The sequence below is a fragment of the Ochotona princeps genome, chromosome 1, assembly GCF_030435755.1.
Source record: "Ochotona princeps isolate mOchPri1 chromosome 1, mOchPri1.hap1, whole genome shotgun sequence".
NCBI lineage: Eukaryota > Metazoa > Chordata > Mammalia > Lagomorpha > Ochotonidae > Ochotona > Ochotona princeps.
This window is the reverse complement of record NC_080832.1, coordinates 32,536,018-32,563,743: the sequence shown is the minus strand read 5'-3', so window position 1 is coordinate 32,563,743 and position 27,726 is coordinate 32,536,018. Positions and strand designations below refer to the sequence as shown.

Here is a 27,726-nt window from a genome sequence, read left to right as displayed (position 1 = left end):
GAGAAGGCAGAGTGGGACAGTGGGTGGGAGGGAGCAAGAATGGGAACTATCATTACACTCTTAAATCTGTGCATATGAAATGCATGAAATTTGTCTTATATAAATAAATTTTAAAAACAAGCTGAAAAATTCACTTTGTCTATTACAACATCCATGGAACTGGATGCTATTTTCTTAAGTAAAACAGCAAGCCAAATGTAGAAAGACGAATACTACACAAACAAACAAATACCTAGAATTTTAAAAAGATAATCTGATAGAAACTGGGACTAGAATGGTGGTTTTCAATAGCTAGTGAGGGTAGTGGGGAAGGGAAGACGGGAGAAAATTGACTACTGTGTAATAAATTAAATAGAAGAAAGAAACTTTAGTGTAATATTGTACAACAGGATGCTATGGACAATGACAACATACTGGACTTTAAGAATCTAGACAACAGAATTTTAAATGTTTTAACATTAAAAAATGATAAATGTTTGAAAAGATATATGTATTTGCCCTAATTAAACATATCAAAATAATTCGTTTTAAAATATCACGTGGTACCTCCAAAATACGTAACATTTTAATGAATCATTTAAAAAAAGAAATAAAGAAAAATATAAACATTGTTACTATGTCAAAGATGAACCCTATAAGTGTTCCTTTAAGCTATTACTACATAGCATAGAATGATCTTCATAAATACATACAGGTTAGTAACTGAACATCCAGTTATTCAAACTATGACTCTTCCAGGTAGAAGCTCTTTGAACTACTTTTCCAAAACGCCAAATGTTATCAGGAACACAAGGTTAGTGTGCATGCTAAACTGCAATCCAAAAGTTTGGGAGACATAAAGTGTGCAACAGATGAGCTTACCCATTCGTATGACTGTTACCAGTTTTTGTTCTCAAACACAGAAGTTTTGACAAATTCTATTTTACGCATCTTCATAAAACATACACTATGTTTACAATTGTATGCACCACAGGAGGGACTTTTACGATTTGTCGTCAATACAAATCAAAGCTTCCACATAGGAATTTACAGCCTGGTGTTTGGAAACAGCGAGGCCTGTCCTGAGGTTTTCAGTCCAATTGGGATTGTTAGGACTTGAATATTAGTTTGGGCATCCTTCTAAGGCTCAAATACTCTTCTGGGTTTGGAATGGTTAATGGATTCAGGGTGGAGATGGGAAAGTGTTAGGTCATGGCAGTTTCCATGAGAAGATTGATTCTATAAGCAAATCATGTTTCCTGGCTACCAACCCTCAAGTTCTTCTGCTACTGCCAGCCTCCTCAAATGCCTAATTCAGTGGGGCTACCTGATCTTCAACTGTAAACTTCCAAACTGTAAGCAGAAATAACCCATCCTTCCTTCCTAACAGTCCTCTCTATTATATTTTAGTTAAACAGAGAGTTGACTAATACAAGGGGAGTGCTCTCCACAGGAACTAAGCTCTTGCTCACAAAACCTAGGCTGGTTCGCACAAAAGAATTGGTGTCAGTGCTTGAGCCTGTCCCCACCAAGATTCCTGGCTTCATGTCTGGTGATTCAATGCTTGCTCCTGTGTGAGCTCATGCCATGGCAACCTGCCATTAGGCCACCCACTGGGAGAGCTAGGGCATTCAACATGATGCTTGGACAGTGAGCTTCCAACACAAAAAGCTAAATAAATCTCTTTTCTTTGTATAGTAAGGTTGCTTCCACTATTTTGCTGTGTCACGAAAAGCTGACTAATGCACTCTTTTATTCTGTACCCACTTCTGACGTCAAGCGCAAAGGACATGATCATATTGAAAAATGACCTAGTGACGTACTTTTGAGTCACCACTACACAACAGTCGCATCGTGAGTGGCAGGAATATTTCTGGGAGCCATTCTTACACCATGACAAACTGCAACTTAACCTAGAAATGACTCCAAACCACATAAGCCGTCTACTAATTTAACCGACAATATCCCCAACTCTTTCTTGTCCCTATCCTGTCCCCAAAATGTTCTTGATAACGCCAATACTCCTGGACACAAGGGATGTACCAGAAATTTGGCCTGGGAAAAGAAAGTTATGAACCACTTGAAACTCATATATCTTTTGCAAATTCTATACAATCTATAACAATATGAATCTGATTTTAGCCTCCAGCCCAAGTCCTTCAAAAGGCCCGTGCATGTTATGGACATTGAAATGTAAGCTCCACTGCTTTCACGGCAGATCAGCCTCTTTTTACCTCTTATTTCATCAACATATCAATTGGCCAAAATATGGCAAAGAAATAAGAAGAAACCTGATTGAGAACTTCCATCTGATACTCCAAATTAGATCAAACAAAAACTAACTTCTTGGTGTGCCAAAGAGGTGCAATCTTCCTGAGACTCCGAGATGCAAGCATTCATGCTGGACTGTCCTCAGAGTCTTCCCACAACTGACTGTGAATGACTAAAAACATTCAGTTGTGATGCCAACATGGAGAGGATGCAATTACAAGGAATCTTTGTATAGGTAGGCATGCTCCATTTCCTGATAAACAGACTAACTTTACCAGGTAGGAGGGGTTAACATGGAGAAATCTCATTGAAAGTGAGTCAAAACTGATGATACTCTTTGAATTGTTGGGCCTAGACTGTACTGACAAAATTTACAGAACTGAAAACAAAGTTGATGGGGCCAGTGCCATGATATAGTGAGCTAAGCTTCTACCTGTGGCACAGGCATACTATCTTGCAACTGTCCCAGCTGCTCCACTTCAGATACAGCTCCCTGCTTGGGCCCAGGGAAAGCATCAGAGAATGGTCAAGTCCTTGGGCCCTTACACCCACGTGGGAGACCCAGAGAAGACTCCTTGCTCCGGCCTTGGATCATCTATTTGTAGCCATCTGGGAAAGTGAACCAGCAGACAGAAGATCTCTTTCTCTGTGACTCTCCTTCTCTCTGTAAATTTGCTGTTCAAATACAAATAAGTATTTTAAAAAGTTGAAAATTTTCCCATGAAATAACAGTTCCTAAAACTATTTGCTTTCTATCCACTTGTTTCTCTTAAGAAAACCAGCCTGGGGACCAGTGTTGAGACTGGTGTTTCACATAGTAACGCTGGTTCAAAGTTCCAGCGACACCACTTTGGATCCAGTTTCCTGTCAATGTGTCTGTCACAAGAACAGAAGGCAGCAGCAGGTGACCCACATGCATGAACTCCTGCCAACCATGTGGGAGACCCAGATGGCACTTCTGACTCTGGGATTTTACCTGGCCCAGCCATGGTCCTTGTGGTGATTTGATACGTGGACCAGCAGATGGAAAATGTCATGCTCATTCTCTCTCTCTTGTTATGGCTTTCAAAAAAAAATTAAGATCAATCTCAACTGAAAGAAGCCTGTCCGCTGATATTCATCTTCGGAACATCTGGACAAGCCTCCTCCACAAGCATCCCAGGTCCCAGTTTTATTTAGTAGATCCCAGTCTCAAAGACTCTTAAGAAAAAAGGACTCAACGGTCCACTCATTTTAGGAAAGTCTACATTTTATTCCCCTGAACAGTGGGATTAGGGCTTACAAGTCACCTCAACAAATGAAAGGTTCCAAGAAATGTTCAGATGAAAAGCTACTTCCCTAGTATTCCGAATACCAAGTTCACCACTTTCCAAAGTGATATCTGATAAAATGCAGCAAAATCTGATTTTCATGGACTATACTCTGGCACATTTCCTTGGGTCACTATAATACTCCTGTTGAGTTTCTAGATCAACATTTCTGCAAGGTCAGCTTCTCAGAGAAATCATCTAGCCTTCACTGTGATTATGGTTCAAGATACAGTCATTTTGTGGCCCTAGCACAGTAGCCTAGCAGCTAAAGGTCCTTGCCCTGAATGTGCCAGGATCCCATATGGACGCTGGTTCTAAAGCCAGTGGCCCTGCTTCCCATCCAGCTCCCTGCTTGTAGCCTGGCAAAGAAGTCGAGGATGGCCCAAAGCCTTGGACTTTGCACCCACATGGGAGACCTGGAGAAGGCTCCAGGCTCCTGGCTTCGGATCGGCACAACTCCGGCCATTGCGGCCACTTGGGGAGTGAATCAATGGATAGAAGATCTTCCTCTCTGTCTCTCCTCCTTTCTGTATATCTGACTTTCCAATAAAAATAAATATTTAAGATAAAAAGATACAGTAATTTTGAAGGTAGACTAATGGAGGGCATGAGGATGGGGGCTTGGACTAAAAGGCTGATAGAAGAGGAAGGATGAGCAGGAAAAAGAGAAGGAGGAGGAGAATAGGAGAAGCAGATGGAGGAGAAAGATGAATAGGAAGAGGAGGAAGGGACACACTAGGGGACATGAGACTAGAGAGAGAAAGGCCACAGGGACAGAATGAGCAGGTGGCTGTTTATAAGCCAGGTGGGCAGGCCTCAGGAGAAACAAACCCTGCTAACCTCATGATCTTGAACTTCAGTGTTCAGAACTCTGAGATACATCTCTGTATCTAAACCACACAATCTGTGGTATTTTGTGACAGCAGCACTAGAAGACAAATACATCTTCCTGGTCAACATCACCTAAAATTACACTGCCTATGATTCTGTAACCCCTTACCTTGCTTTAATTTTCTACAAAGCACTGAGAGGGTATAATGGCTTTGTACTCACCCCCCATGGTGAGTACACCATGAGGAAATCCTGGGACTGGATTAAGGCCTCTAGCCCCACCCTGCAACCACCACCTTGTGGCAGCAGGAAACTAGGAGGTGGGAGCTCGACCTTGGAGGCTCGGGTGACAGCAGCCCTCAGCAGTGGTGGCGACCCGCTCTTGGAGAGTACCCGAGCCAGGTTGGACCCAATGCCTGGGACACAACCCATGGGCACTGTCGCCACATGGTGACCAAGTCTTAGACTTTGGGCCGGGCTCTGCCGGCTGACTGCCGGGTGGTGAGCTCTAGGACTTTTAGGGTATGTAATTGTTGCCTAGGGACATTCAGGGATAAGGCTAGTATAAGTGTAGGTGAGGGATGAATTCTGTGTGATTCCTAGTGATGGGGTCACAGAATTTGCTTGCAAGCCTGGGGACTGAGATCTGAGAGTTTGGAGGGGGAGATTCTATACGTTCTATTTGGACTAGACTGATTCACCAACCCACATGGGAATCCTGAGATGGGCTGTTAGCATAGAGCGTCACTGACTCACACACCAGTCCACATAAAAGCTATGGATGGGGGCCTGTCTGGCAGGGCTAGGTACCAGTACCTGACTGAGTGGCAGAACAGGGGATGGGTCACATTTTGCAGGGTCAAGACACTAAACTGCACATGAGAGAACCAGGTCCGAGGGTAGGTTCTGTGGGAGATGTGTGGGTCCAACCCTGTGGAAATATGAGTCCCGCTGGTTAGCTTGCGAGTTGGGGTGGTGATGAGCTGAGCTAGGTGTGACCATGGAACCTGCCATCACTTACGGGTAAAGGAACTGATAACAGTCTGGGCAGGTAAAAGCAGCAGCACCCAAAGGTACATCCTAAAACAGGATGTTGGGTGGGCCAAGCTGCAACTGGAAGGGGGCAGATGCGGCAGGACTGAGCGAACCTTAACTCACAAGGAAGAACAAAAATCAGGATGGAGCACAGGTCATGCCAAGTTAGGCTCTTACACAGACTGGTCTGCATGAGCAAGGGATACTAGGACACAGCAACAAAGCAAAGGCCAAGACAGGTGAGGGGCTATGCCAAGCTGGGTCAGAGCAATCACTGGCATGCACATGATCTATGGTTGGGAACAGGCCCAACTGGGGAGCTAAGAAGACACCCTAACTGGGTTCAGGTGACCTAACTGGTGAGTGTGTGAGCTAGAGTGGGGAGTGCATTCTGGTCTGGACATGGCTGCATTATCCCTTGACACAAGTGTGGACTGGGACTGAACACACCAGGCTGGCCTAGACTGCAGCACCATCTGGTGCTCTGGAAGACCAGGGTAGGTGTAGGATGGACTAGGCTAGGTCTATGCCCCTACTGAGCCATGTATGTGCCATGTCTGGGTAGGGATAAGCCTTGGCTGGGCTTAAACATCCAATAATAAGAACCGGAATGGGTTGAAGGCCAGTCAGGAAAGGCCACTGTTTCTGCTAGGACAGGAAGTGGACTAAGTAGGGCTGCTCATGGACCCACCAGAATGCATGAGATCTGGCAATGGGAGATGTTCTGATGGAGGAGCCTGGGCAACGTCTCTGGCATGACACCGTCCCTGCAGGTAAGTGCAAGAACCACGACAGGGAGCAGGCCAGGAAAGGCGCCTACCGGCATACATTTGGCATAAGTCGGGGGCAGACCAGGCTGAACCATTTCACATCACCCACTGACGAATCCAAGCACGAGAATAGAGTGTGGGTCGGGCCAGGTTTGATTGCAACACATACCAGTGCACATTATGACTGATGTGCCTGCTGGGCTGGGCTAGGCTGTAACCCTCACCAGCATCAGCTGGAATTGGGGGTGGGCCGGGCCAGGTCAGGCTACAACACTCACTGGCAAATTCCAAGGTGAGGTGGGCGGTACCACACTGGGCCACATCGCCCAACCAACACATTTGAGAACCAGGGAGGGAGGGAGTAAAGCCGGTAGGGGGAATGTGGAGGGCTCCCCTGCTGGACAACCACTCCCACGGGAGTGCATGAGTTGGAATGGGGGCAGACCAGACCAGGCAGGGCTACAAAACTTGTGGGCTTCATGTGGGCTAGATCAGGAAAAAGCCACGGTGGGCTGACTGTCCCAACTGGTGCAAGCATAAATTAGAGTGGGTGAGGGTTGGGTTGGTTGGACTTTGCCGCAGCATCAGCTAGCAGAGGCTGGCACAGGGGCCTAATTCTGTCAAGTTAAACCACAGAACCACCTGGAGAGTGCATAATCTGGGAGTGAGAATGGCCTAGTAGGAAAATAATGGGCGCCTCCCTCTTGAGTTACCATTTCCACTGGAGAGCATGAAAACCAGCAATGGGACAGCAGGTGGGTAGAGAGAAAGGCACCTGCCAGCATGTGTGTGGGTTGGATAATAGGGCAGGTTGGGTTGCACTAGACTTCAATGCCCAATGACATGTACAAGAGCTAAATGGAATGTGGGACAGACTGAACAAGTCTGTGGTACATACTGGCAAGCATGGAAACCAGGGTAGGAGGCAGGCCTGGGGGGCTAAGGGGAGTGGCCCCAACTAGGCTGCAGCTCCCACTGATTTGCATGAGGGTCGAGTATGAAGTGGGCAGGATCAGGCTGGACTACAACACCCATTGGTTCCAGTGGAAGACAGTGCTGGAAACAGAACTGTCCCAGCAATTGCAACCATCAGCATATGCATAAGCTGATTGGGGGGACGGACTGTGTTGGACCCTGTAGTGGAAAGCAAGCACAAGAATCAGGTCTGGGATCACCTAAGTTTCTCTGGGGATCCCTCCAACTAAAATACTGATCTCAGAACCCCAACCATGATGAGACTATGTCAGCCTGTGGATTCTGAAGAGATTTCATCATGCTTGGAGCAGCAAGATTGGCAGCAATTCAAAACTGCTGAACTATCAAAACTGCATGAGCAGGACCCTCGGAGCATGCCCCACAGCGGGGACCTGGGATGGATGGGAGGCTGGGTGGGGCTTTTCCCTTTATCTCTTCCCTTACCCCGGATACAGGAAAAAATAATAATATTAGTGTGGAACAGTGGTCTTACCCACTTTCCTGTAGCCCTTGACCCTTTGTGCCTTAATAAAGAAAAAAAAATTTAAAAAAAAGAAAATTAAAGATAATTAAAGATAGTATATAGTCTTTCAAATATTATATACATCCATATGTACACATACATGTGTATATGCACATCTGTATTTACGCACCTGCATATACATATATGTAATCATATGTATATTTAAATGTGCATGTGTAGATGCATGTAAATGCATATGTACACACATGTACACATATACATGCATGCACACGAACATGTATAACACAAAATATATAATTTTACATGGATAAATGTATACACATACACATGAATATATGTTCATATATATTTATGTAGGTGTATACACATAAATATGTGTATACATGCATGCCCATAAATGTGTACATATACACATGTATATGGATATATAGACATATTTGTGCATACATATATGCATGCAAACATATGTATACATGTATAGCAATGTCTACTCACATATATGTTCATAGACATATATGTATATGCACATGTCTATGTGCAAATATATGTGAATATTTACTTTACTTGCATGTAAATACATATGTGTACATAAACATGTATATATATATTTGAAAGAAAGTATAGTAGCCATTATCTTATTAAAATGCATATGAAGATTATATATGTATATAAATATGTATATATTTGAAAACAGTATATCTACATTCTCTTATTAAATGCATATGAATATTATCTATGCATATAAATGTGTATGTATTTGAAAGGCAGTATAGTAGACAAGTGTTTGGATTCTAGGTTTAAATTCTGACTCCAGCAACTGCTAGTGGTACAATGAGTGTCTGTGTAAAACGGTGGTGATAGCAATGTTCTAAGCATGCAGAGAGCATGAGTACAGCATGAGTAGCTCAAAGAGCACAGTGCTCAAAAACTCTTACCACTGGGAGTTCGTGCCTGCTACCCCACTGGATTAACAGAGATTGAGAATACATATCTTACAGTCTAAATTGCCACTTGGGTTTGGAGCCCTTGTTTTCGTACTTCCTGCACTTTTGCTGCCAAGTGATACTACTTTAATTGACCGAGGCTAATGAGCAAAGTTCAGTCAGTAGTCAGCAAGAGTCAGAGGAATGGAGGCTCTCACACGCAAAAGAGTTTGCATTGAAATTGTCAGCACAGTTACATTGGGAGGAATATCTCCTTTCAATAAAACATTGCTCGTGTTTAAATCACACCACTTCACTTGAAAGTCATCTGTTAGTAATTTTGTTTGTATTAAATGCTTTTCACTGGTTGTGTGGCTGTATGTAACTTGATCTCCCAGATAACAGTCAGTGGCACTTTGACACTTCCTGCTGATGAACTTCAGATCGCCCAGTGCTCTGACATCATGCCAATGAATCAGCTTTTAGGGCTCAGTCAGCCAATGTGTAGAATTCAGATCCGATGCCAGTTGGATTTGGCATTACTTTAAATCAGTCACAGTCGGCTATGGGGGTCACAATTAGACATCTGTCACTACCAGTCCAGTATAAAATACAGTATGATGGCAATTTCCTAGGATTTTTCTCCTAAATATCAACTTTTGCAACTTCTTATGCCCTAGATCTTCATGTAAATCAGGGGGTTGGGCATTTGCTAGTCGTATCTTAAGGGGGAGGGTTTGTTTTCCAGTGGGATCTGTCCTGCAGTCACCAGTAAGAACGTTTCTGAAGATTGCAATGACTATTCCTACATGGTAAGATCCAGATAATTTTCTCACAGTTCAAGAAAATTTCACAGTGTGTGAAACCCCATACCAATTTCTGACAAATTTAACAGATCACTAGTATTTCAAACATCTAAATGTTTCTTTAGATTCTGTGCCTAAGTGTAACTCTAAGAGAACAGTTGAATGAAGATAAGTGCCTGTAAGAATAAAAAATCTTAAACTCTGAAGTATAGTTTAATAAAATTGAATACTTGATATTCTAGAAGTTCCCAGTGATGAGGTATCATTCTCAAACCAAAACATTTTTATAGTCACAGTAAACAATCAGAAAATGAAACTCAGAGTAATATTCTACACAATAGCATACAACACATTAAATATTTAGTGATAAATCTAAGAAAATATGTCCTACTAGTGTATTGAAAACTGCACATTATTGTTCGGAAAAATTAAAGAAGAGTCAAATGAATGGAAAAATATGTTATGTTCATGGGTCAGAATACTCAGTTATATCCACATATTGCTCTACAGAGTCAGAAAATTTTCAAGCAATATCCTAGCAGAGTTTTTAACAGAAATTTATACAGTGATTTTTAAAACTGACAGAAGATTGGGCCAGTGCAGTGCACAGCAGCCTAATCCTCTCCCTGAAGTGCAGGCATCCCATACGGGTGCTGTTTCATATACTGGCAGCCCCACTTTCCATTCAGCTCCCTGCTTATGGCCTGGGAAATCAGCAGAGGCTGGTTCAAGCCCTTGGGCCCCTGCACCCACACAGGAGACTCAGTGGAAGCTCCTGGTTCCTGCCTTCATATCGGCTCAACTCCAGCAGTTGTCACCATTTGGGAAGTAAACCAGTGGCTAGAAGATCTTTCTCTCCTTTCTTTCTGTCTCTAAATCTTTGTAAATCTACCTTCCAAAGAAAAAATTTTTAAAAGATTTATTATTATTGGAAAGCCGGATATACAGAGAGGAGGAGAGACAGAGAGGAAGATCTTCCATCCGATGTTTCACTCCCCAAGTGAGCCGCAACGGGCCGATGTGCGCTGATCCGATGCCGGGAACCTGGAACCTCTTCCGGGTCTCCCATGTGGGTGCAGGGTCCCAAAGCCTTGGGCCGTCCTCGACCGCTTTCCCAGGCCACAAGCAGGGAGCTCGATGGGAAGTAGAGATGCCAGGATTAGTACTGGCACCCATATCGGATCCCGGGGTGTTCAAGGCGAGGACTTTAGCCGCTAGGTCACGCCTCCGGGCCCCCAAAGAAAATTTTAAAAAGACATTTTAAAAACTTGCAGGAGTTTGAAAATGACCTGCACAATCAAAGCAACTTGAAAAAGAGTAATAAAAATGGAGAAGAAACAATACCTGATTTCAAAATTTATTCTAAGGCTGCAGTAACTAAGACAGAGTGGTATTGGTGAAAATAGTAACAGACAAGTGGAGCAGAACAGAGCATGTTTAATAGGTCCATGCAAAACAAACGTCTGAATTTTGGCAAAGGTATAGAGGCAAATCAATGTAACAAGTTGTATTGACATGATATTTATGCTTAAACAAAAAGAAAATAAATCTAACCATAATAAAAACCCACATATTAACTCACAATAGATCGTGGGCCTAAGTATCAAATTAAAAACTAGAAAACTAGAAGACATCTAGAATAACAGGCATTTTTGTGATTTGGCTTTGGGCAAAATTTCTAAAAAATGAAAAGCACAATCCGTTAACACTGAATTGGCAAACTGGGGTCGGGGGCACATTTATATGTATGTTTTGAAAGACACTGTTACATTAATGAAAGATAAGATAAATGTGGGAAGAAAAATCATTTTAAATCACATATTTGATAATTTGGCTGTCTATAGAATAAATAAAGAAATGCTAAATTTAATTAAAAAAACCAAGCCATGTAACTCTTTAAAAATAGTTATAAGGGCGTTTCACCAAACAGCACACAAAAACGTCAGAGAAGTACATTACAAGATGCTCAACATCACTAGGGAAGTGCACATTAAAATCACAAGATACCACTTCAAACCACTGGAAAGGCTAAAATACTTTAAAAATCACTATACTAAGAGTTGCTTAATCGGTGAGATAATTGGAATTTCATACAAATTTTTTGATATAAAATAGTATTATCACTTTGGCCAACAATTTGATAATGTCTTAAAAATTATATGTGTAACTCATGATCCAGTCACTCTAGCTGGCATTTTCCCAAGAGAAACTGAAGGCTTGTACAGAGTGTTCACAGTAGCTTTATTTGTAGTAGCCTAAAATGGAAAACAACCCAAATATCTAACAAAAGGTAAACAGAAGGCTATCCAGACAACAAAATGCTACCTAGCAATACAAAGCAATGAATTATTAATATACATGATAATGTTAGTTAATTTCAAGTAATCTTGATGAGTGATATAAGTCAGGCAATAAAATAATCTACATTGTATGGATTCTAGAACATTCAAATACATCAGAACAAATAATTGATGTGCAATTGCTTGAGGATTGAGAGGTGGGGGCAGCGATAGGAAAGGAACATGACAACATTTTGGAAGAATGGATACATTCAATATTTGTGGTGAAAACTTCATGTAATATATTTGTGTGAAACATATTTACTTATATACTTAGTGTGCAGTTTATTGCATGTCATCAGTATCCAAAATAACTATTTATGAAAAAGAATACAAAATCTTTTAAGTCTACTCAGACTATGCTTTCAGAACTTTGGTGTGGATGTGGGTCATCTCAGATTTTGTCTTATTACTGATTCTCTCAAAGCTTTCTTGTGCCAGTATTTCATGTCTCATTTCCATAGGGGCTCCCCTCCTTGGCTCTGTGTGCCTTCCTTCCTCTCAGCCTTTTTCCTGGTCTTCTTCCTTCCTTTCACATCTTAGAGGAAACCTTCTTCAGGATCTGTACCTGATCTTTTATTGTCGGGTACACTCCTTCTTCAGCCATCTCTCCAACCTGTTGACCTAGCCACCATCTATACATAATGAATCCCAAATCTACCTGGCAAGCCCTCCCCTCTCTCCTGAAATCCCTATTTCCACCATAACAACAATTCTAACTGAATGCCTTCAAAATTACATAAGCTTTCTAAACAAGTGTGATCAGGATTAGGCTTCAGTTTGAAGTACCATCATTGCTTTTTGTCTAAGACAGAGAGAGCATAGTGGAAACTTGGGCTTTCAATCTGAATCTGAATCCCTGCTTTGTCACTTACAAAATACCTGTCTTGGGCACATATTTACCCTCTCTGTGCCCAATTTCTTCTTCTGTATCATGGGGCTCTTCCTCAGAAGGTTTTGACAATTCAATTAAGATGACTTACAGTAGGTACTAGGTAATTATTGCTTAGTGTCATTGGCACAACCTACCTCTCTCCATTTAATTATTCTCAGGGGTTTCCACCTGACTCCTGCAGCCTCCATCTCTGTTGTCCCTTTATCTCAGACTCATTACATCTTGCTATGATGATAACTCTATAGTGATCAGTGTTGCCTAAGTGCTTCCTGAACCCAGATTACACGATGCATGTCCACAATCAAAGAACGTTGGCCCCTCTTGTCCATATGGAATAGTTCTTAGCAGGCTACTCACAAGTATGTAAGCTTTGCCAGCACTATACTCTCTCAGCTCCACTTCTTACGACACTCTGTGACCTGAACCCTGTACCTTCTGGTTACTCTCAATTCTTTCCTGTATTCCATAGACTCTGTCCTGCCCTATCTATCATCAGGTGTTTGTTTGAGAAAGGCTTTCGCAAGCTACCCATCCCCCCGAGGTTTAGCTCAAATGCTACCTTCTCAATGAATTCAGCCCACTCCCCTGGCTGGAATTAATCAGTCTCTCCACAGCACTTCAATTGCACTTTGCTCATACGTTGACCCAGGGGCTAATGCTATTGTCATTTATATATTTGCCTGTTCCCTTTACTTGCCTTTGCCTTGGCAATGCAATGAAACCTTGTAAATGGAATGAAACAGGAAGAAAGAACATGCCAAACAGTTTGCCTAACATTCTTTGGAAATGACACCTACCCAAAGAGGCTCTTTGGAGATTGACATGTTACAAATTAGCATCTTGTTTGAGCTAAAAGAGCACCAGAGAGCCATCTCAATGGCGAGTGTACAAGATAATGGGGGCAATAGCACTCCTGGGTTCCTGCAGCAGGGGGAGAGAGGCACATGGAGTGTACTGAGCGCACTTGTGAAATTAAGACATCTCTCTTCTGAGAAGGAAACTGCTCAGGAAAGCCAGGCAGATCCTAGAACTCTTCTCCTCTCCTTTTATTTTGCAAATTAAGATGCAGACTTTATAGCCGGGACTAAGTCTCTGCAAAGCCATGCCAAGTCCCTGACGGAAGAATGTGGAAGGCACTGGCAACAGCTTGACCTTGACATCTGCTGCCAGCCACTAACCAGAGTAGCTGCCAACAAAGTGGAAACAAGGTGAGACTCAGAGAAGGGAAGAATCTTACAGGTGATTTTTATTCCCCCTATTTCACCAAATTTTCCAAATTCTCCAGGAAATATTTTGAATATAAAAATATTTCTTTTAGTCAGTTTACCACACCAGTATCTCTAGAATCTTTACACTAAAGCAGTCACTGGCAACTCAACATAGTCAAGTCAGTGTCAGCTGACCATGTCCCATGGTTACTTTGTTGTTTTTTTTTTATCTTTGCCAGAAACTTGACCATTATCTTACAATGAACATGCTCAGAACATTCTTAGCCTACTGTTTGCTGCTAATGCAGGTCACAGACAACGAGCGCAAGTCACTGCAGCAAGCATGAAGGGAGGCGAGAAAGTCAATCGCTGCCCAGCAGCCATTTCTGCTTGTGTCTATCATTACTCCCAGAGGGAAGGTGCCATGTCTTTCTTCCTTCTGTAGTACTAGCATCTGTTCCAGAAGTTAGGCTCCAGGGGAATTAAGCACTTGTTGAATAAGCAGTTGATGCAACTTTTTGAGAAGGCTATAGGATAGGTCACACAGGCACGGGAAAAGACTTCACTAGTGGTAAAAATCTTGTTACTCCTCCCCACGTGTAAGTTTTATCAACTACAGGTGAAGGAGCATTCACCTGTATGCAACAGGTAGAATAGCATGGCTACTCTATATTTTTTTTAAACTCTGACATGTAAGAAATGCAGAGAAAATTCTTTCTAGGTCTGGGAATAGCTTAAGATGATATGATGTCAATATGAAAAACAGTATATGTAAAATGTAATATTATCTCAACCTCAAACAGCCTATCTCACATGCAATAAGATATTGTGAAGTAACCAAGGAACGAACAATCAATGTGAGTCAGACTGCTTATGATCTACATCAAAGAACTGTAAAACCTAATATACTTTTAATACCGTATGTTAATCTCATAGTGGGGAGGGAGGGCAGAGAAATCTTCCATCTCCCTGGAATGTGTAAGAAAGACATGAAATATAACCTACCAGAATCATAACTGGTAACTCATAGACAACAGACTCAAATCAGCATTAGACAATAGTAAAACTACAAAGAGATATAAGGGGAAGCAAGAGTGGTCCTGACAACCTCTTAACAAGAGGTCATATGCACAGAGCAGAGAGGGACTCCAGAGAGGAACAAGGGGACAAGAGGAGGCTTGTATCCCAACCCTGAAGACTCACGGATTCTCACCAAGGACCATCAGTAAGAGCACCAAGGACTACATCCCAACTGCCAAGGAGACCACAGGGAATTGTAGTGCCTTCGGAGGCCAAGAACTTTGAGGTTATCCACTCCCGCTTGGATCTACCACATGGGATGAAAGAAGTCTAAATCCTTCCTTGCAGGATCCAAGGGCATCAGAACAACAGCCAGGAGCCCTGAGCAGTCCACAGAAACAGAAGAACCGTAAACTTCCTTCGGGACTAGGGAGGGGAGGTTTCTCTGGTCCTCGCTTAGTTCCAACCTTGGGTCCCCACCCTTTCTGGCAATGACCATCAGGATCGCTCCAGAAACCCCTCAAAACAAACAAACAAACAAACAAACAAACAAAACTCTAGAATAGATAGAGAACAACAAGGAAAGCTTGGAATCAGACAGGAAATGGTCAGCGTGGATACACTTCTACCTTACTAGGTGGGACACAAAGATTAGTTACTCCTCACTAGGGTATTGAGGATTTCTCTGCACACCCCTCCTAAAACTGTTCTGCACCTAAACTGTTGACATATGTCTTGCTAGAGTTATAAGCCAGTCTAGACTACCCAAAAAGAAAGCGAAGTTCAGCCAAATTATGCTTCAACGCTCTATAATGCTAAATACTATAATGAAAATAGACACGAGACAGCTGAATAGTAATCTATAGCCATCTCAAGGTGTATAGAACCCTATTGTGTATAAACTAAAATTGAAATGTCAATGAAGGAATCACAGGATGTGGTTAAGAACTTGCATTTTTTTAACATGTTGGTTACTCAATACTATGTCAATTAATTCCATAACATTATAAATTGTTGCTGATGCTATGTCGGGGCTTTTAATTCATAGGGATGATACTCTGCCGGCTCTACCTTCAGATCAGAGATGGTCTCCCCAAGAAGCCGTTGAACTTAACTGGACAATAAGATGCTGGACTCTATGCTTTGTATATGCTTGCAATGAAAGAATCTCATATGAACTTGAACTTGGGTAACGCAACAAGGTGGAGGAATCCACCATGGGGGGAGGGTTTGGAGAGGGGTGGGGGGAATCCCAGTACCTATGAAACTGTGTCACATAGTGCAATGTAATTAATTTTTTAAAAAGTACTCCCCCCCAAAAAAAGCCATGTCCTTTTCATTCCAGATGAACCAAAGTCAAAGAAATCTCAGCTTCCCAGAGTTATCCCCATTCCTGCTAGCTAGAAGCTCATCTGAGGGAGAGTTTGCCAGATCCACCTTTCAATTTCTCTATGCTTTGTAGTTTAGTTACAGAGTAACCTGGCAGCTGCCCTCTTAGAATGCACCAGCCTATTTAAATAGAGCAAAGTCCTCAAAAAGTTCCACAGGGCTGACTGTGAGCAAAGCTATCTTGGTCCCTTGGGTGGATGCACTGTTCCTGTGGGTTGATCCTGGCTGGCCATGGGTTCTGTGCTCTCCGCCTTCGTGAGAGAGCTCCCTGGCTGGTTTCTGCTCTGTGGGATCTTCCTGCCTGTGGCATTGTTGCTGTTCCTCCTAATCGCCTACTTCAGGATTGGACTGATGGAGGGTAAGTGTGAAGCCCTGGTAGCAGGGGCTAGACACCTTGTACATGACAAAGCATGTGAAAGCATTGTTGTGTTGCTGATAACTCTCAGTTTGTCGGTACTTCACCGGTAAATTTGGCCAAGTTTGATCCTTTCAGAATGTAGTTTGTCTGCTAAGATGAAGCGGCTGCTGTAGGGTTTCTAACTGGAGTCACTCCCGGGCACTCTCTGAATCAGCAATTCTGCCACATTGTTGCTTGTCTCTGACATGTCAGGCAATGCATTCACAAATATTAAAACACCTCTGTGACTGCCTTTGCTATGTGACAGATCTATGTGCGTGACTATGCATGTGTCCAGCAGTGAGTGTCCACACACACACACACACACACACTTCTTTCTAATCCACTGTATTTCCACTTTGGAAGTGCACTCAACATGGTGCTATCAGTGTTTGGCAAATGGGAACCTTTGGGAGTTGGTTCTTAGGGTGCAGAAAACAAGCAGAGAATCTCAGGACATGTCAAATGATTTGAAATCAGGATTTTGCGCTTGAATTGAGTGTATTTACTTAGAATTCAGGAAATCAGGTTGTAACTTACACACTCCATGTCAATCCAGCATCTAACAAACATTAGGTTAAATACCCTAGAGGTGAATAACCATCCCAGCTAAACAGTCATATTTATTAATTTGTGTGGTGTCATATTAACTCTCTAAAGGAGCACACTTCAAAACTCCTCATTTCTACAAAACTTCTCATTTCTACAAAACTTTGCCAAGCATACATGGATGGTAATGTGTCTGTGTGTGTATGGCAGTGTGAATATATGTGTATTTATATGAGTGTGTGTATATATACATATGACTAGTGGCACACCATATATTTCAACATCTAGTGGAAGAAAATCAAGGATATGTATTTCTAAGATGAGACTTATAATACTAAACCCTAGAGGGCCAAGAGTACATTATGGAATTGTAAGCTCCTCATTACATCCCACTCAAATACCCCCAGCCTTTCATATTTTGTGTCTCATTTTTTTTTTAAGATTTATTTATTTATTTATATTGGAAAGGCGGATTTACAGAGAGGAGAGACAGAGAGGAAGATCTTCCATCCGATGATTCACTCCCCAAGTGAGCGCAACGGCAGGAGCTGAGCCAATCCGAAGCCAGGAGCATCTTCCAGGACGGCTTTGGGCCGTCCTCGACTGCTTTCCCAGGCCACAGGCAGGGAGCTGGATGGGAAGTGGGGCTGCCAGGATTAGAACCGGAGCCCATATGGGATCCTGGCGCATGCAAGGCGAGGACTTTAACCACTATGCCATTGCGCCGGGCCCTTGTGTCTCATTTTTATGAATAGCTTTCTTGTTGAGTGATGATGGCATTTGACTCTGCAGGATAAATCTTTCCTTATTAAGTTTGTTCATCCTCCACTGCCCAAAGACCAGTCAGCTGGAGAGTATGCCACTCATCTATTTGTTACTGTACTGAGCCCTGGGAAGAGCCTCCGGAAAAGAAAGAAAATGAGAAATCTCTAAGCTTCTAACTACAGCTCCCCTTCAGAACTCCCAGCTTGGTTTAATGTCTATCCACTACAAACATTTCCATTCTTTTGAAGGTCTTTCAAGTGAGTTGCAATAACCCCTGTCAGCCACAGTATCTCAGGCTCCTGCTGACACCAAGCACCCTAAGGAACAGTAAAAAGATGTGGAGGTCACAGATAGGGACTGGAATGCTTCACCCAGCATCCAAGGTTCATCTCTGGCTGCCTCTTTCGTCAGATAAAATTTTCAGCATCTCAAAGTAGTATCAACTATTAAATAATGCGAACAATAGGCCAAGATAGCCTCCTGGATTTCAGTTTCTTTTATAGTTTACTTAATTTACTTGAAAGGTGGTTACACAGAAAGAGGGACACACACACACACACACACACACACAGATCTTCCATCTGCTAGTTAATTCAGCAATGACCAAGGCAGGACCAGGCAGAAGCCAGGAGCTAGAAACCTCCTCTGAGTCTCCCATATGGGTGCCAGGGTCCAAGGACTTCAGTAGTGCTCCTCTGCCCTCCCTGGCAAATTAACAGGGCTGAATTGAAAGTAGAGTTTCTGGCACATGGGATGTTGGTATCGCAGGCAATGTCTTTACCAGCTGTGCCACAACGTTGGCCCTTTGGCTTTTTACTGGCCTCTATTCACCAGTTATTTTAGGGTCAGGTAACACAGTGGATAGCTGACATTTGGAATAGATACTGCAAAAAAAGATGGATGTTGGATTTATACTTTTACTTATCCTTGGGCAAATGTCTATTGTGTGTGAAACGTAAATGCATCTATAGTATTCTATTTAGAGAACTGAGATATAAACATAACAATCATATTTATTTAGAATGTCTGTGTTAGAGTGACCCTGGCATCCCAGGAGGTTGATACAGAAGAAATGCAGGCTAAGAATGTGTCCCTGTGGTTACTACCCAGTAACTGCCTTCTGTCTTCAGCACATTTCAATTCTTGCAAGTTTTCCAAAGACCAAGTCTAAGACAAAAATTATGAACTTAACTGGAATTGCTTTTGAAGGATGTGAATGAAGATCCAGCATTTGTTGACAGGTCCTTCCCCCTTCTTGCTTTCAAATGCTGATCTGCTAATGAGCTTGTCTTGGTTCCAACACTGACCTAGGGAGCATGCCAGGATAGTCTCTAACCCTGGGGATGGCAGAATGCCTGGCCTCATATAATAATGCTCTAAGTAGAGTACTTTTCTCTATGTTAAAAATTGCAAACACCAAGCTTTTGCACAGTGACAGTTCTCATTTGATTCACTTATTGGCTCAATCATCCGTTCAAGAAGTATCTGTGACTCTTCTATAGGACAGGGATTGTCCTAGAAAGAACAGACTTTACTGTGAATTTGCAGTATTGAGAAAAAGATCATCCTGGTTATACAAAACCAGAAAAGGAGGCTGTCATGGCAACATAGCAACCACATCCTACTATGCCATCATGCCCTGGCTGCCCTACTTCCCATCCAGCTATCTACTAATGATCTGGGACCACAGCTGATGATGGCCCAAATGCCTGGACCCTTGCCATCCTTGTAGGAGACTTGGATGAAGCTGCTGACTCCTGGTTTCAGCCTTGCTTTCGGCTTCACCTTGGCCCAGTGTTGGCGTTGTGGTCATCTGGGAAGTGAACCAGCAAATTGAAGATCTTTCTTTGTCTCTCCCCCTCTCTCTGTAACCCCTCAAAATAGATATATATTTTTTCAAAAAATAAGAAAGGCAAAACTTTCAGAACGTAAGGAGATTTGCAAATCTGTTTCTGACCCAGGTCTCACTGGATGTGAAGTCTTGGGAAGGCGAGAGTTCCTTGCCCTTCCTCCTTAATTTTTCCCTGAATGTCAGAGCTGAGCACTCCCATTGGAGGCAGGATCGCCTAAAGAGGTATGAGGTCCCCCAGAATATAGCGAGTCACTCTTTCCATGGTCTTCTATTTGGGTTTGCTCTGACTGGAGTTTCTGGAAGTTTCCAAGCTACGGGTAAGAAGTAGAACAACAGTGAGTGAGCAGGTCAAACCAGCTATTTAATATGGTAGAAGAAAAATATGCGCATCCATCACTGTATGTAACGTGATGGGGCCTGTTCCATCTCAGGTGTACTGTTAGAATACTCATGATTAGAAGCACTCCACTCCTAGTGACATTAAAGAACCATCTAAGGGATGCCAAGAGACAACAAAACTGCCTGAATCGAAGTAGCCCTTTCTGGTATCATGTTTTATTCTGCTGAAACTAGAGTCCAGGTCTGCTGGGGTGAGGAAAGTGGGGGGGGCGTGGTGCTGAGAAATATTCTTTATGGGCTCCTGGCTAGGGTGGCAAAGGATAGGAAGTTTATTGTCTCAAATTGTTTATATTTAAAACATCTTTTCCTTACATTTCCCTGCTCCCTTTGTCAGAAATCTGAGCATCTTTCTTGATTACATTTTGTAGTGTTAGCAGACAACCCTAGACTATGTTGTTTCTGTTTAAACAGGGATCTTGTTCCTTTAATTCCAAAAAAAGTCTCCTTCCTGCTAAGTGATAGGGGACTCAATACACAGCATCTGAAAATCATAGCTTGTTCTGTAGCTTTTTACCTAAGGGTAAGGAGTAATATCCATTCCTGAGTTTAATGGCAAATGCAATCACTGGACCCAAAATAAAATAGTATCAGTTTGTACCTCCATTTAGCAGCATCCAGTTAAAAGCTGTGAACAGAGCCCAGCACAGTAACCAGCAGCTAACGTCCTCGCCTTGCACATGCCAGGATCCTGTATGTGCTATGGTTCGTACCCTGGCAGCCTCATTTCCCATCCAGTTCCCTGCTTGTGACCTTGGAAAGCAGTCAAGAATGGCCCAAAGCCTTGGGACCCTGCACCTGCACGGGAGACCTGGAAGAGGCTCCTGGCTCCTGGTTTTAGATCGGCTCAGCTCCGGCCATTGTGGCTACTTGGGGAGTTAATCAATGGACAGAAGGTCTTCCTCTCTGTCTCTCTTCTTCTCTGTATATCTGACTTGCAATAGATAGATAGATAGATAGATAGATAAAATAAAGGCCCAAAGTCAGGACCCAAATGCTTGATACATATATATCTGTTTACAACTTGATATATCAAGCAGTAAAAAGTTGGTGAAATGTCACATTGTTAATTTTCCATCCAACGTGATAGCAAATGTACTCATTCCTATTTTGTTCCTATAAAAAAAGGTACTTTTAATCTACACGTTAACTGGTATGTGCGGACGACTCCAGAGTCCTGCATTCTAAAACTGAAAGCCTCACACATTCTCAATCATCAGACAAGAGAGCTGTTTTAAGATGTGATGGAGAATGTGTGGGGGTGTTGTCATCATTGAACATGAATCCCTACACTTCGAGCCCTAGGAGAAAATGGCACATGTAAATTTAATGAATATGTAGAGGGCATCAACTTTCTCAAAAACGAAGAAAGAAAATTGCCTAACATCCTCAATGTGTCAGCTGCCTTGAAGAGTAGCTTTTGTTAGATGTCTGGGTTTCGAACTTTCCATGGCCAACCCCTTCATCAGCTACTGCCATGACATGTAGCGTCTGCTAGGATGGGAATTTTGATGATCTCATCTCTCCCAGTCTTGCCATGCATATCTTTAAATGTCAAAAGGGAGAAGTCACATTGGGCTTATTTGAAGATGATCATTCTCCAATTAATTCAGTGAGAGAGCAGAGGCAGAAATCTCTAACTTCCGATCCATACACATGTTCAGCAATTGCATATTGAACGTAGGGAGTCTTGAATCAATCCACTTGTTTCACTAAGTGGACAATATTCTAGCATGTGACAGTTTTGTTTAGTGGCTATTTTTGTCCAGTAAGCAGACCACTCTTTAGAAGGAAGCTTTATTTTGGTCTCAAAGTGACCAGGGAGGAACTCCTTGCTCTAAAGACCTGGTTCTTGGAACTCCCTAAGACCATAAGGGTTAGAAATGCCCACCAGGAACACCCTAGGTGTTGTAAATACCAACAGCATGGACGTCTTCCCAAACTGTTGAGATTTTTTTTTTCCTTTCAGTTAATGAAGAACTGTCCCAGGCTCCTGATGGCTCCCGTCAACACAGACACAAGGATGGCTCTTCAGCGTCCTGGAGAACAAAACGGCGAAACTATAGGGGACAGCCCAAGGCTAAGGCACAATGAATTCCTACTCATGGCTAGGAATAGAGAGCAGGTTAGTCACTGAAAACTGCACAGAATCTCAGCATCCTATGATGCTTGCTCTGAGCCACGTTGGAAAAGGGCAGCTGTTTTATCTGAGGACTTCTGTGGACTCAGCTCAGTTCTCTGCAAAGTGCTGAGAGCATAAGGTTTTCTTGGACATGCTCAATGAACTGGACACATCACAACTTTAATTTTGCAGTGACTATGCATTCTGCTTAAGACACATTTTAAGAATGCAGTTCTTGAATACTCAAATAATACACTGGAAGCCCATATTTTTCCGATTTTAGAGATGAAGCAATTGTGAGAGATGAGTATAAGCTGAGTGACGTGAAGAGAGCTCTGATTTCCAGACTTTCCACTTGCTCCTCTGACAGCGCAGCAACTCTTGAAGTGACACCCTTTCTTGGCCTGGCTTTGCATCCCTTCCTTCCCAGTATCCCAAATCATAACTGTGATGCACCAAAAACCAAAGGCTCATAATGGATCGTTACTCCATTATGATGGGTCTTGGAAATACTGGCACTTCAATGCTGGAGGTAGGAAAAGAGAACAGAATTTTTACAAAATTCACAAAAAAAGCTAATTCAAGTTTTTACTTCTAAAATCAAAATACCTTTGAGCCATTTCAAGATATGGAAAGAAGTCTGTATTATACCAGCAGAACAATCGCACAAGCAACTGAAAACATTTATTTCAAGGTGCTAGTTACAATAGATTCTGTTACTATTGTGTTTTCCACATTTTTCCAGTGTGTTCAAAGTATCTTAAGTCTGGTTATATTCCATTTTCTGCACATGAATCTAACTAAAAGGTTGTTCAAATGATATGTTTTATAAAACACAAGGAATTTAGTCACCTGTAAGAACTGCATACAATTCAGTAGTGATATCATCAAAGAAAGGTCTTGTGGACAATGTTCAACTAACACATGAAAAGTATTCAGCATCCCTAGCCATCAGAGAAAAGCAAACAAAAATGATATTACCTCACACTAGTTAGAACATCTATTATCCAGAATTCCAAAAATAACAAACAGTGGCAAGGTTGTAGAGAGAAGGGTACCCTAATATACTATTGGTAGAAATGAAATTGGCTACAACCATTACAGAGTAGTGTGAGGAATCCCCAAACTAAAAATGTGTTCTATGGCCCAGCTATCCCATAGGAACATGGCCAAAGGAAGTAGAAGCAACACTTCACAGATCCACATCCCCATGTGTAGGAGGATAATTGATTAGACCTGTAGGAAGATAATTAAGAGAGGTCACTGGGAAGCTTTGCCACTGTGGAACCATGGCTAGCTGCAATCCTGGTCTGCTGTGGAAACGCACAGGCCAGACTCCCTAAACCTCAGGTCTAGACATCAGATCGAAGAAAGGTGCTTGCTCTCACAGGCAGAGGTACTGGAACTCCTATAGCTTCAAGTCAACTCCCTCTTGCTCTTGATACGTAAATTCCTCAAGCCCGTCTCCTTTGTGACTACCTGAGCCCCAATTTTTAAAAGTGCGATGCTGTTAATAAACTTTGGTGATTGACCATGAGTCAGTAGTCTACATGTATGATTATCGGCTCCGAGCACCAAGCCCTTTGCTGTCAGACAGCAAACACCCATGTTTATAGCAGTCTAATTCACAACAGTGAAGATAGGGAATCAACCTAGATTGTCATCACATGATGACTGGATAAAGAAAATGTGGCATACATGCATGACAGACTATTATTTGGCCACAATAATGAAATCCTGATATCTGCAACCAAATGGAACTGGAGATTAATATGCCCAGTGAAATAAGCCAGTCTCCAAAAGCAAAGTAACAAATTTTCTGTTGTGAAAGTTAATACAATGTGTGGCTATCATTTGATATATAACTTCACTGTATCCTACAACATAATGTCACAAATTACTCATTTTGGGATATTACTCATTTTCAAGAACAGCATATATATAACATTTATATAAGTAAATGTAAAAATGTTAATATTGTTAAATTTCAAAACTAAAGATAGCTGATAGATTCCAAAAGCCAAAATGCACCATGCCTGTGACATTGTTGCTCCTCCTCAACTCTACCCTACAACTGTAATGCAGCCTGAGCCCTCAGCACTTCGTGCCATCCTACAACTCAGGATGCTTAGGCAAACGCTAACTTCTGTGTTTTATTACACTTGATTACAATGAGAATGCCTGCCCTGGTATTCAGAGGCAGGCAACTTAGGATAACTGTTCGTGCCATATGGAAGGAATAACAGTATTCGTTCAGCTCAGGGAACAATCCCTTTTTAGCCCCTGTTGGAAGCAGCTTATGTAAAAATTTCTTCTTTAACAGAAGGTGTGAAGGACACACTGCAATCCCTTCTTGGCAGCCACCAGCCAATGCTGTGTTGCGTGGCCTTCAGGGTTTGCTTCATTTTCCTTGGGAAACAGGTACTGTGGAAGGCAGGTTCTGGTCTCCGGGGGATATCAGCTCACCACCTCAGCTACTGTCCTAACACAACAGCTAAAAATATGTTTTCCATACTAAGTACTACCAAGTAGCTAAAAACAAGACCCATTTCTCTTTCTGTAAAGAACAAGGAATCTGCAAGGGAATTGTGATGGGATCCATGTCTTTCATATGCAGAGAACATGTTTTCTCCTGGATAGAACATGTCCCAAGGACACGTCTGTATTAGGGGTGCCTAAGCCTCGACAGATTATATATTATATATTATATTATATATAATATATATTATATAATATATATTATAATATATAATATAATATAATATAATATAATATAATATAATATAATATAATATAATATAATATGTCTTCCTTCATGGCTTGTTGATGAAGCTGGTAACCTAGCTGCTTGGTGTAAGGGAGATGAAACTCCATGATGGTACCACACTCTGATCTTATACAGTTGACAAAAGTGGGCAGACGGACACATTCTGATCTCCAAAATTCTTTTTAAAAAAATGTATTATTAATCTGGCCAGTAACAACCTCCATAATTCTCTAGGCTGAATTTAGTAGCAATTGTAAAATCAAGTACAGATAAAAACTTTTAAGACACAGAGAACATCTTTTACTTGAAAACTTATCATTGTTTGTCAGAACTCAATCTTAGACTCAGTTCATATTTTCGAATACTCTCAGAGTTCATAATGCCAAACAATTTTGGAAACTAACGTCCATACTTCTTTTTCTTAAAAATATTTTTCAAAGCATACTCATGAGATTCTTACTAACTTCATAATTGAAAAAGTGGATCTGCTTCTCTGTTTATCATTTGAAGCTTTGAAAGCCCAGTTTACACTTTAAAAGGTTCCCTTGCTGCAGTCATCTCACACAAGAATCATTATTGCCACTGCTCTGAGCAGCTCCATGGGTACTCAGTCCCCTGGATGCCGCTGATGCCTTCAGTACCCAAAGCCCAGTCCTTGCCAAGCAAACCCTAACTAAACACTGCCACCTGTTGGACCAAGGAGCTGTGAAGAGAAACTTCCTGTCACTAGAAACATGGAAGGATGTTTTTCTCAAACACCCTTGGGTGAATCAACCTGAATTCACACACAGAACCCTTCTGAAGAGTAATCCATACCCCAGAAGTACCCCTGGCTCCCTAACATTTCTCAGGCCTGGCTTGCTAAGATAGGATTCTCTTGACAAAATTGTTATTGCAGTAAGTATAACAGAAAGTGAGAAAGGCCTTTTACGAACTGAGGTAATTTAGTGGGAGTAGATCTCAAAGACAACAATTTGGTGAATTATAATATGCTCACTTTAAATGATTAGAGAAATTCTACATAATCTTTTAAACCTAAATGATGTCTGTGGTCCATTTGCTATGGAGTTTAAAACAAAATGAAGTACAGTGCAAGCCTCAGAGAAAATGGCAAGAATGAGCCTGGCCATTAGACTAAAGAACAACCCTGGCCTTAGCCTGGCTGGCCTGACACAAGACAGTGCAGTGGACAGGAAGCAGGGCAGGAGCCATGCGACTTGCCTAAGACATTCCCAGAAAACAAAGCAAAAAGTACCCAAAGAAAACTAGCAAAAATATCCCTTGGAGAATGTGTAAATACTGGGGTGGCTTACTTAACTAGGAAGAAGGAAATGGCACACTGAACATTAGACACACAAACTTTCCACACTGCTGTCATCATTTCAAACCAGTGATGCTGGCAGGACCATCAGATTACAGAGTTAACAAAAGACTTTAAAGCTGCCAGTTATGGGCCCCACACTAAAGTCTTTGCCTTTCATGTGCCAGGATCCCATATGGGCGCCAGCTCATGTACCTCGCTGCTCCACTTCCCATCCAGCTCCCTGTTTGTGGCCTGGGAAAACAGTCAAGGACGGCTTTGGCTTTACCCGTGTGGGAGACTCGGAAGAGGCTCCTGGCTCCTGGCTTTGGAACGGCTCAGCTCTGGCTGTTGCGGCCACTTGGGGAGTGAACCAGTGGATGGAAGATCTATCTATCCTTCTCTCTGTAAATCTGACTTTCTAATAAAACTAAATAAATCTTTCTTAAAAGCTGCTACTTTCTATCACTTGAGTATATATTTTTCACCTTTATAAAAAGAGAAGCAACAAAACTAGAGAATAAACAAACTTTATTTTATAACAGTATCACAGAAGGCAAAATACCATTTAATACAACTTGAAGCTGCGATAAATCTAATCTGGCTTTGTAATTATACATAGGGTTCAAAGCAAAGGAGAAAAATGTTCGACGCAGTTAATACGTCCCTATATCAGATCTCTGGTGTCAGCTTTAAATGGCATAGCTTTCCTGTCACCAACAAAAAATCACCCCACAGCCTCTCTTCTCCCTCTCCTAGCATCGCCATCCTCAAACCTGCGTGAATCATCGAACTATCTCAAAGAGATACAACTGTTCAACAACAAAAGGTCAGTTTACATGTAGACAAGGTGGTTTAATACAAAGCAAGTGCTCTACCCAATGGAAAAGTGTAATTTGGAATGTGTTAAGGAAGAAAGCACTAAGGTTTTAAGCTGCCTGAATCTTTCAGTGGAAAGGAGGCTCCAGTGCTGTCCTTCTCCTCCCTCCTGCTCTGGAATGCTGTCGAAGAGCATGTAGCTGGGAAGTTCTGGCACCGTGGCATGATGGGGTTTCTAAACACAGTGCATGGTCAGCGACCATCTGCATTGTTCTCCAGTCTGGAAATTCTCTGACTTTTCACTAGAAGTAAAAAGTCACAGACCTGGAAAGTCAAAGGGGTCCAATACAAAAACAAAACAAAACAAAACCAAAAAAAAAACCCCCAGTGAAGTTCTGAAACATTAGAAAATTTTCAAGATCTAAGAAAGGCTTTTATTCTGTATTAATATTTTCTCAGACAGTATATTTACTACAACCTGAAAAATCTGTAAATATTTACTGTAAGCATTCAATGAAAAAAGA

The 27,726-nt window shown here is 42.0% G+C and overlaps 1 protein-coding gene across 1 annotated transcript; it reads left to right on the top strand.

The window, feature by feature from the left end:
- The first annotated feature begins 4,632 nt into the window (after positions 1–4,632).
- Positions 4,633–22,342, top strand: SMLR1 (small leucine rich protein 1). The gene is given in 3 exon segments (XM_058669080.1): positions 4,633–4,793; positions 16,394–16,593; positions 22,164–22,342. Coding segments are annotated over 3 exon segments (486 nt in total). The 3' UTR covers positions 22,289–22,342.
- Positions 22,343–27,726: the final 5,384 nt, after the last annotated feature.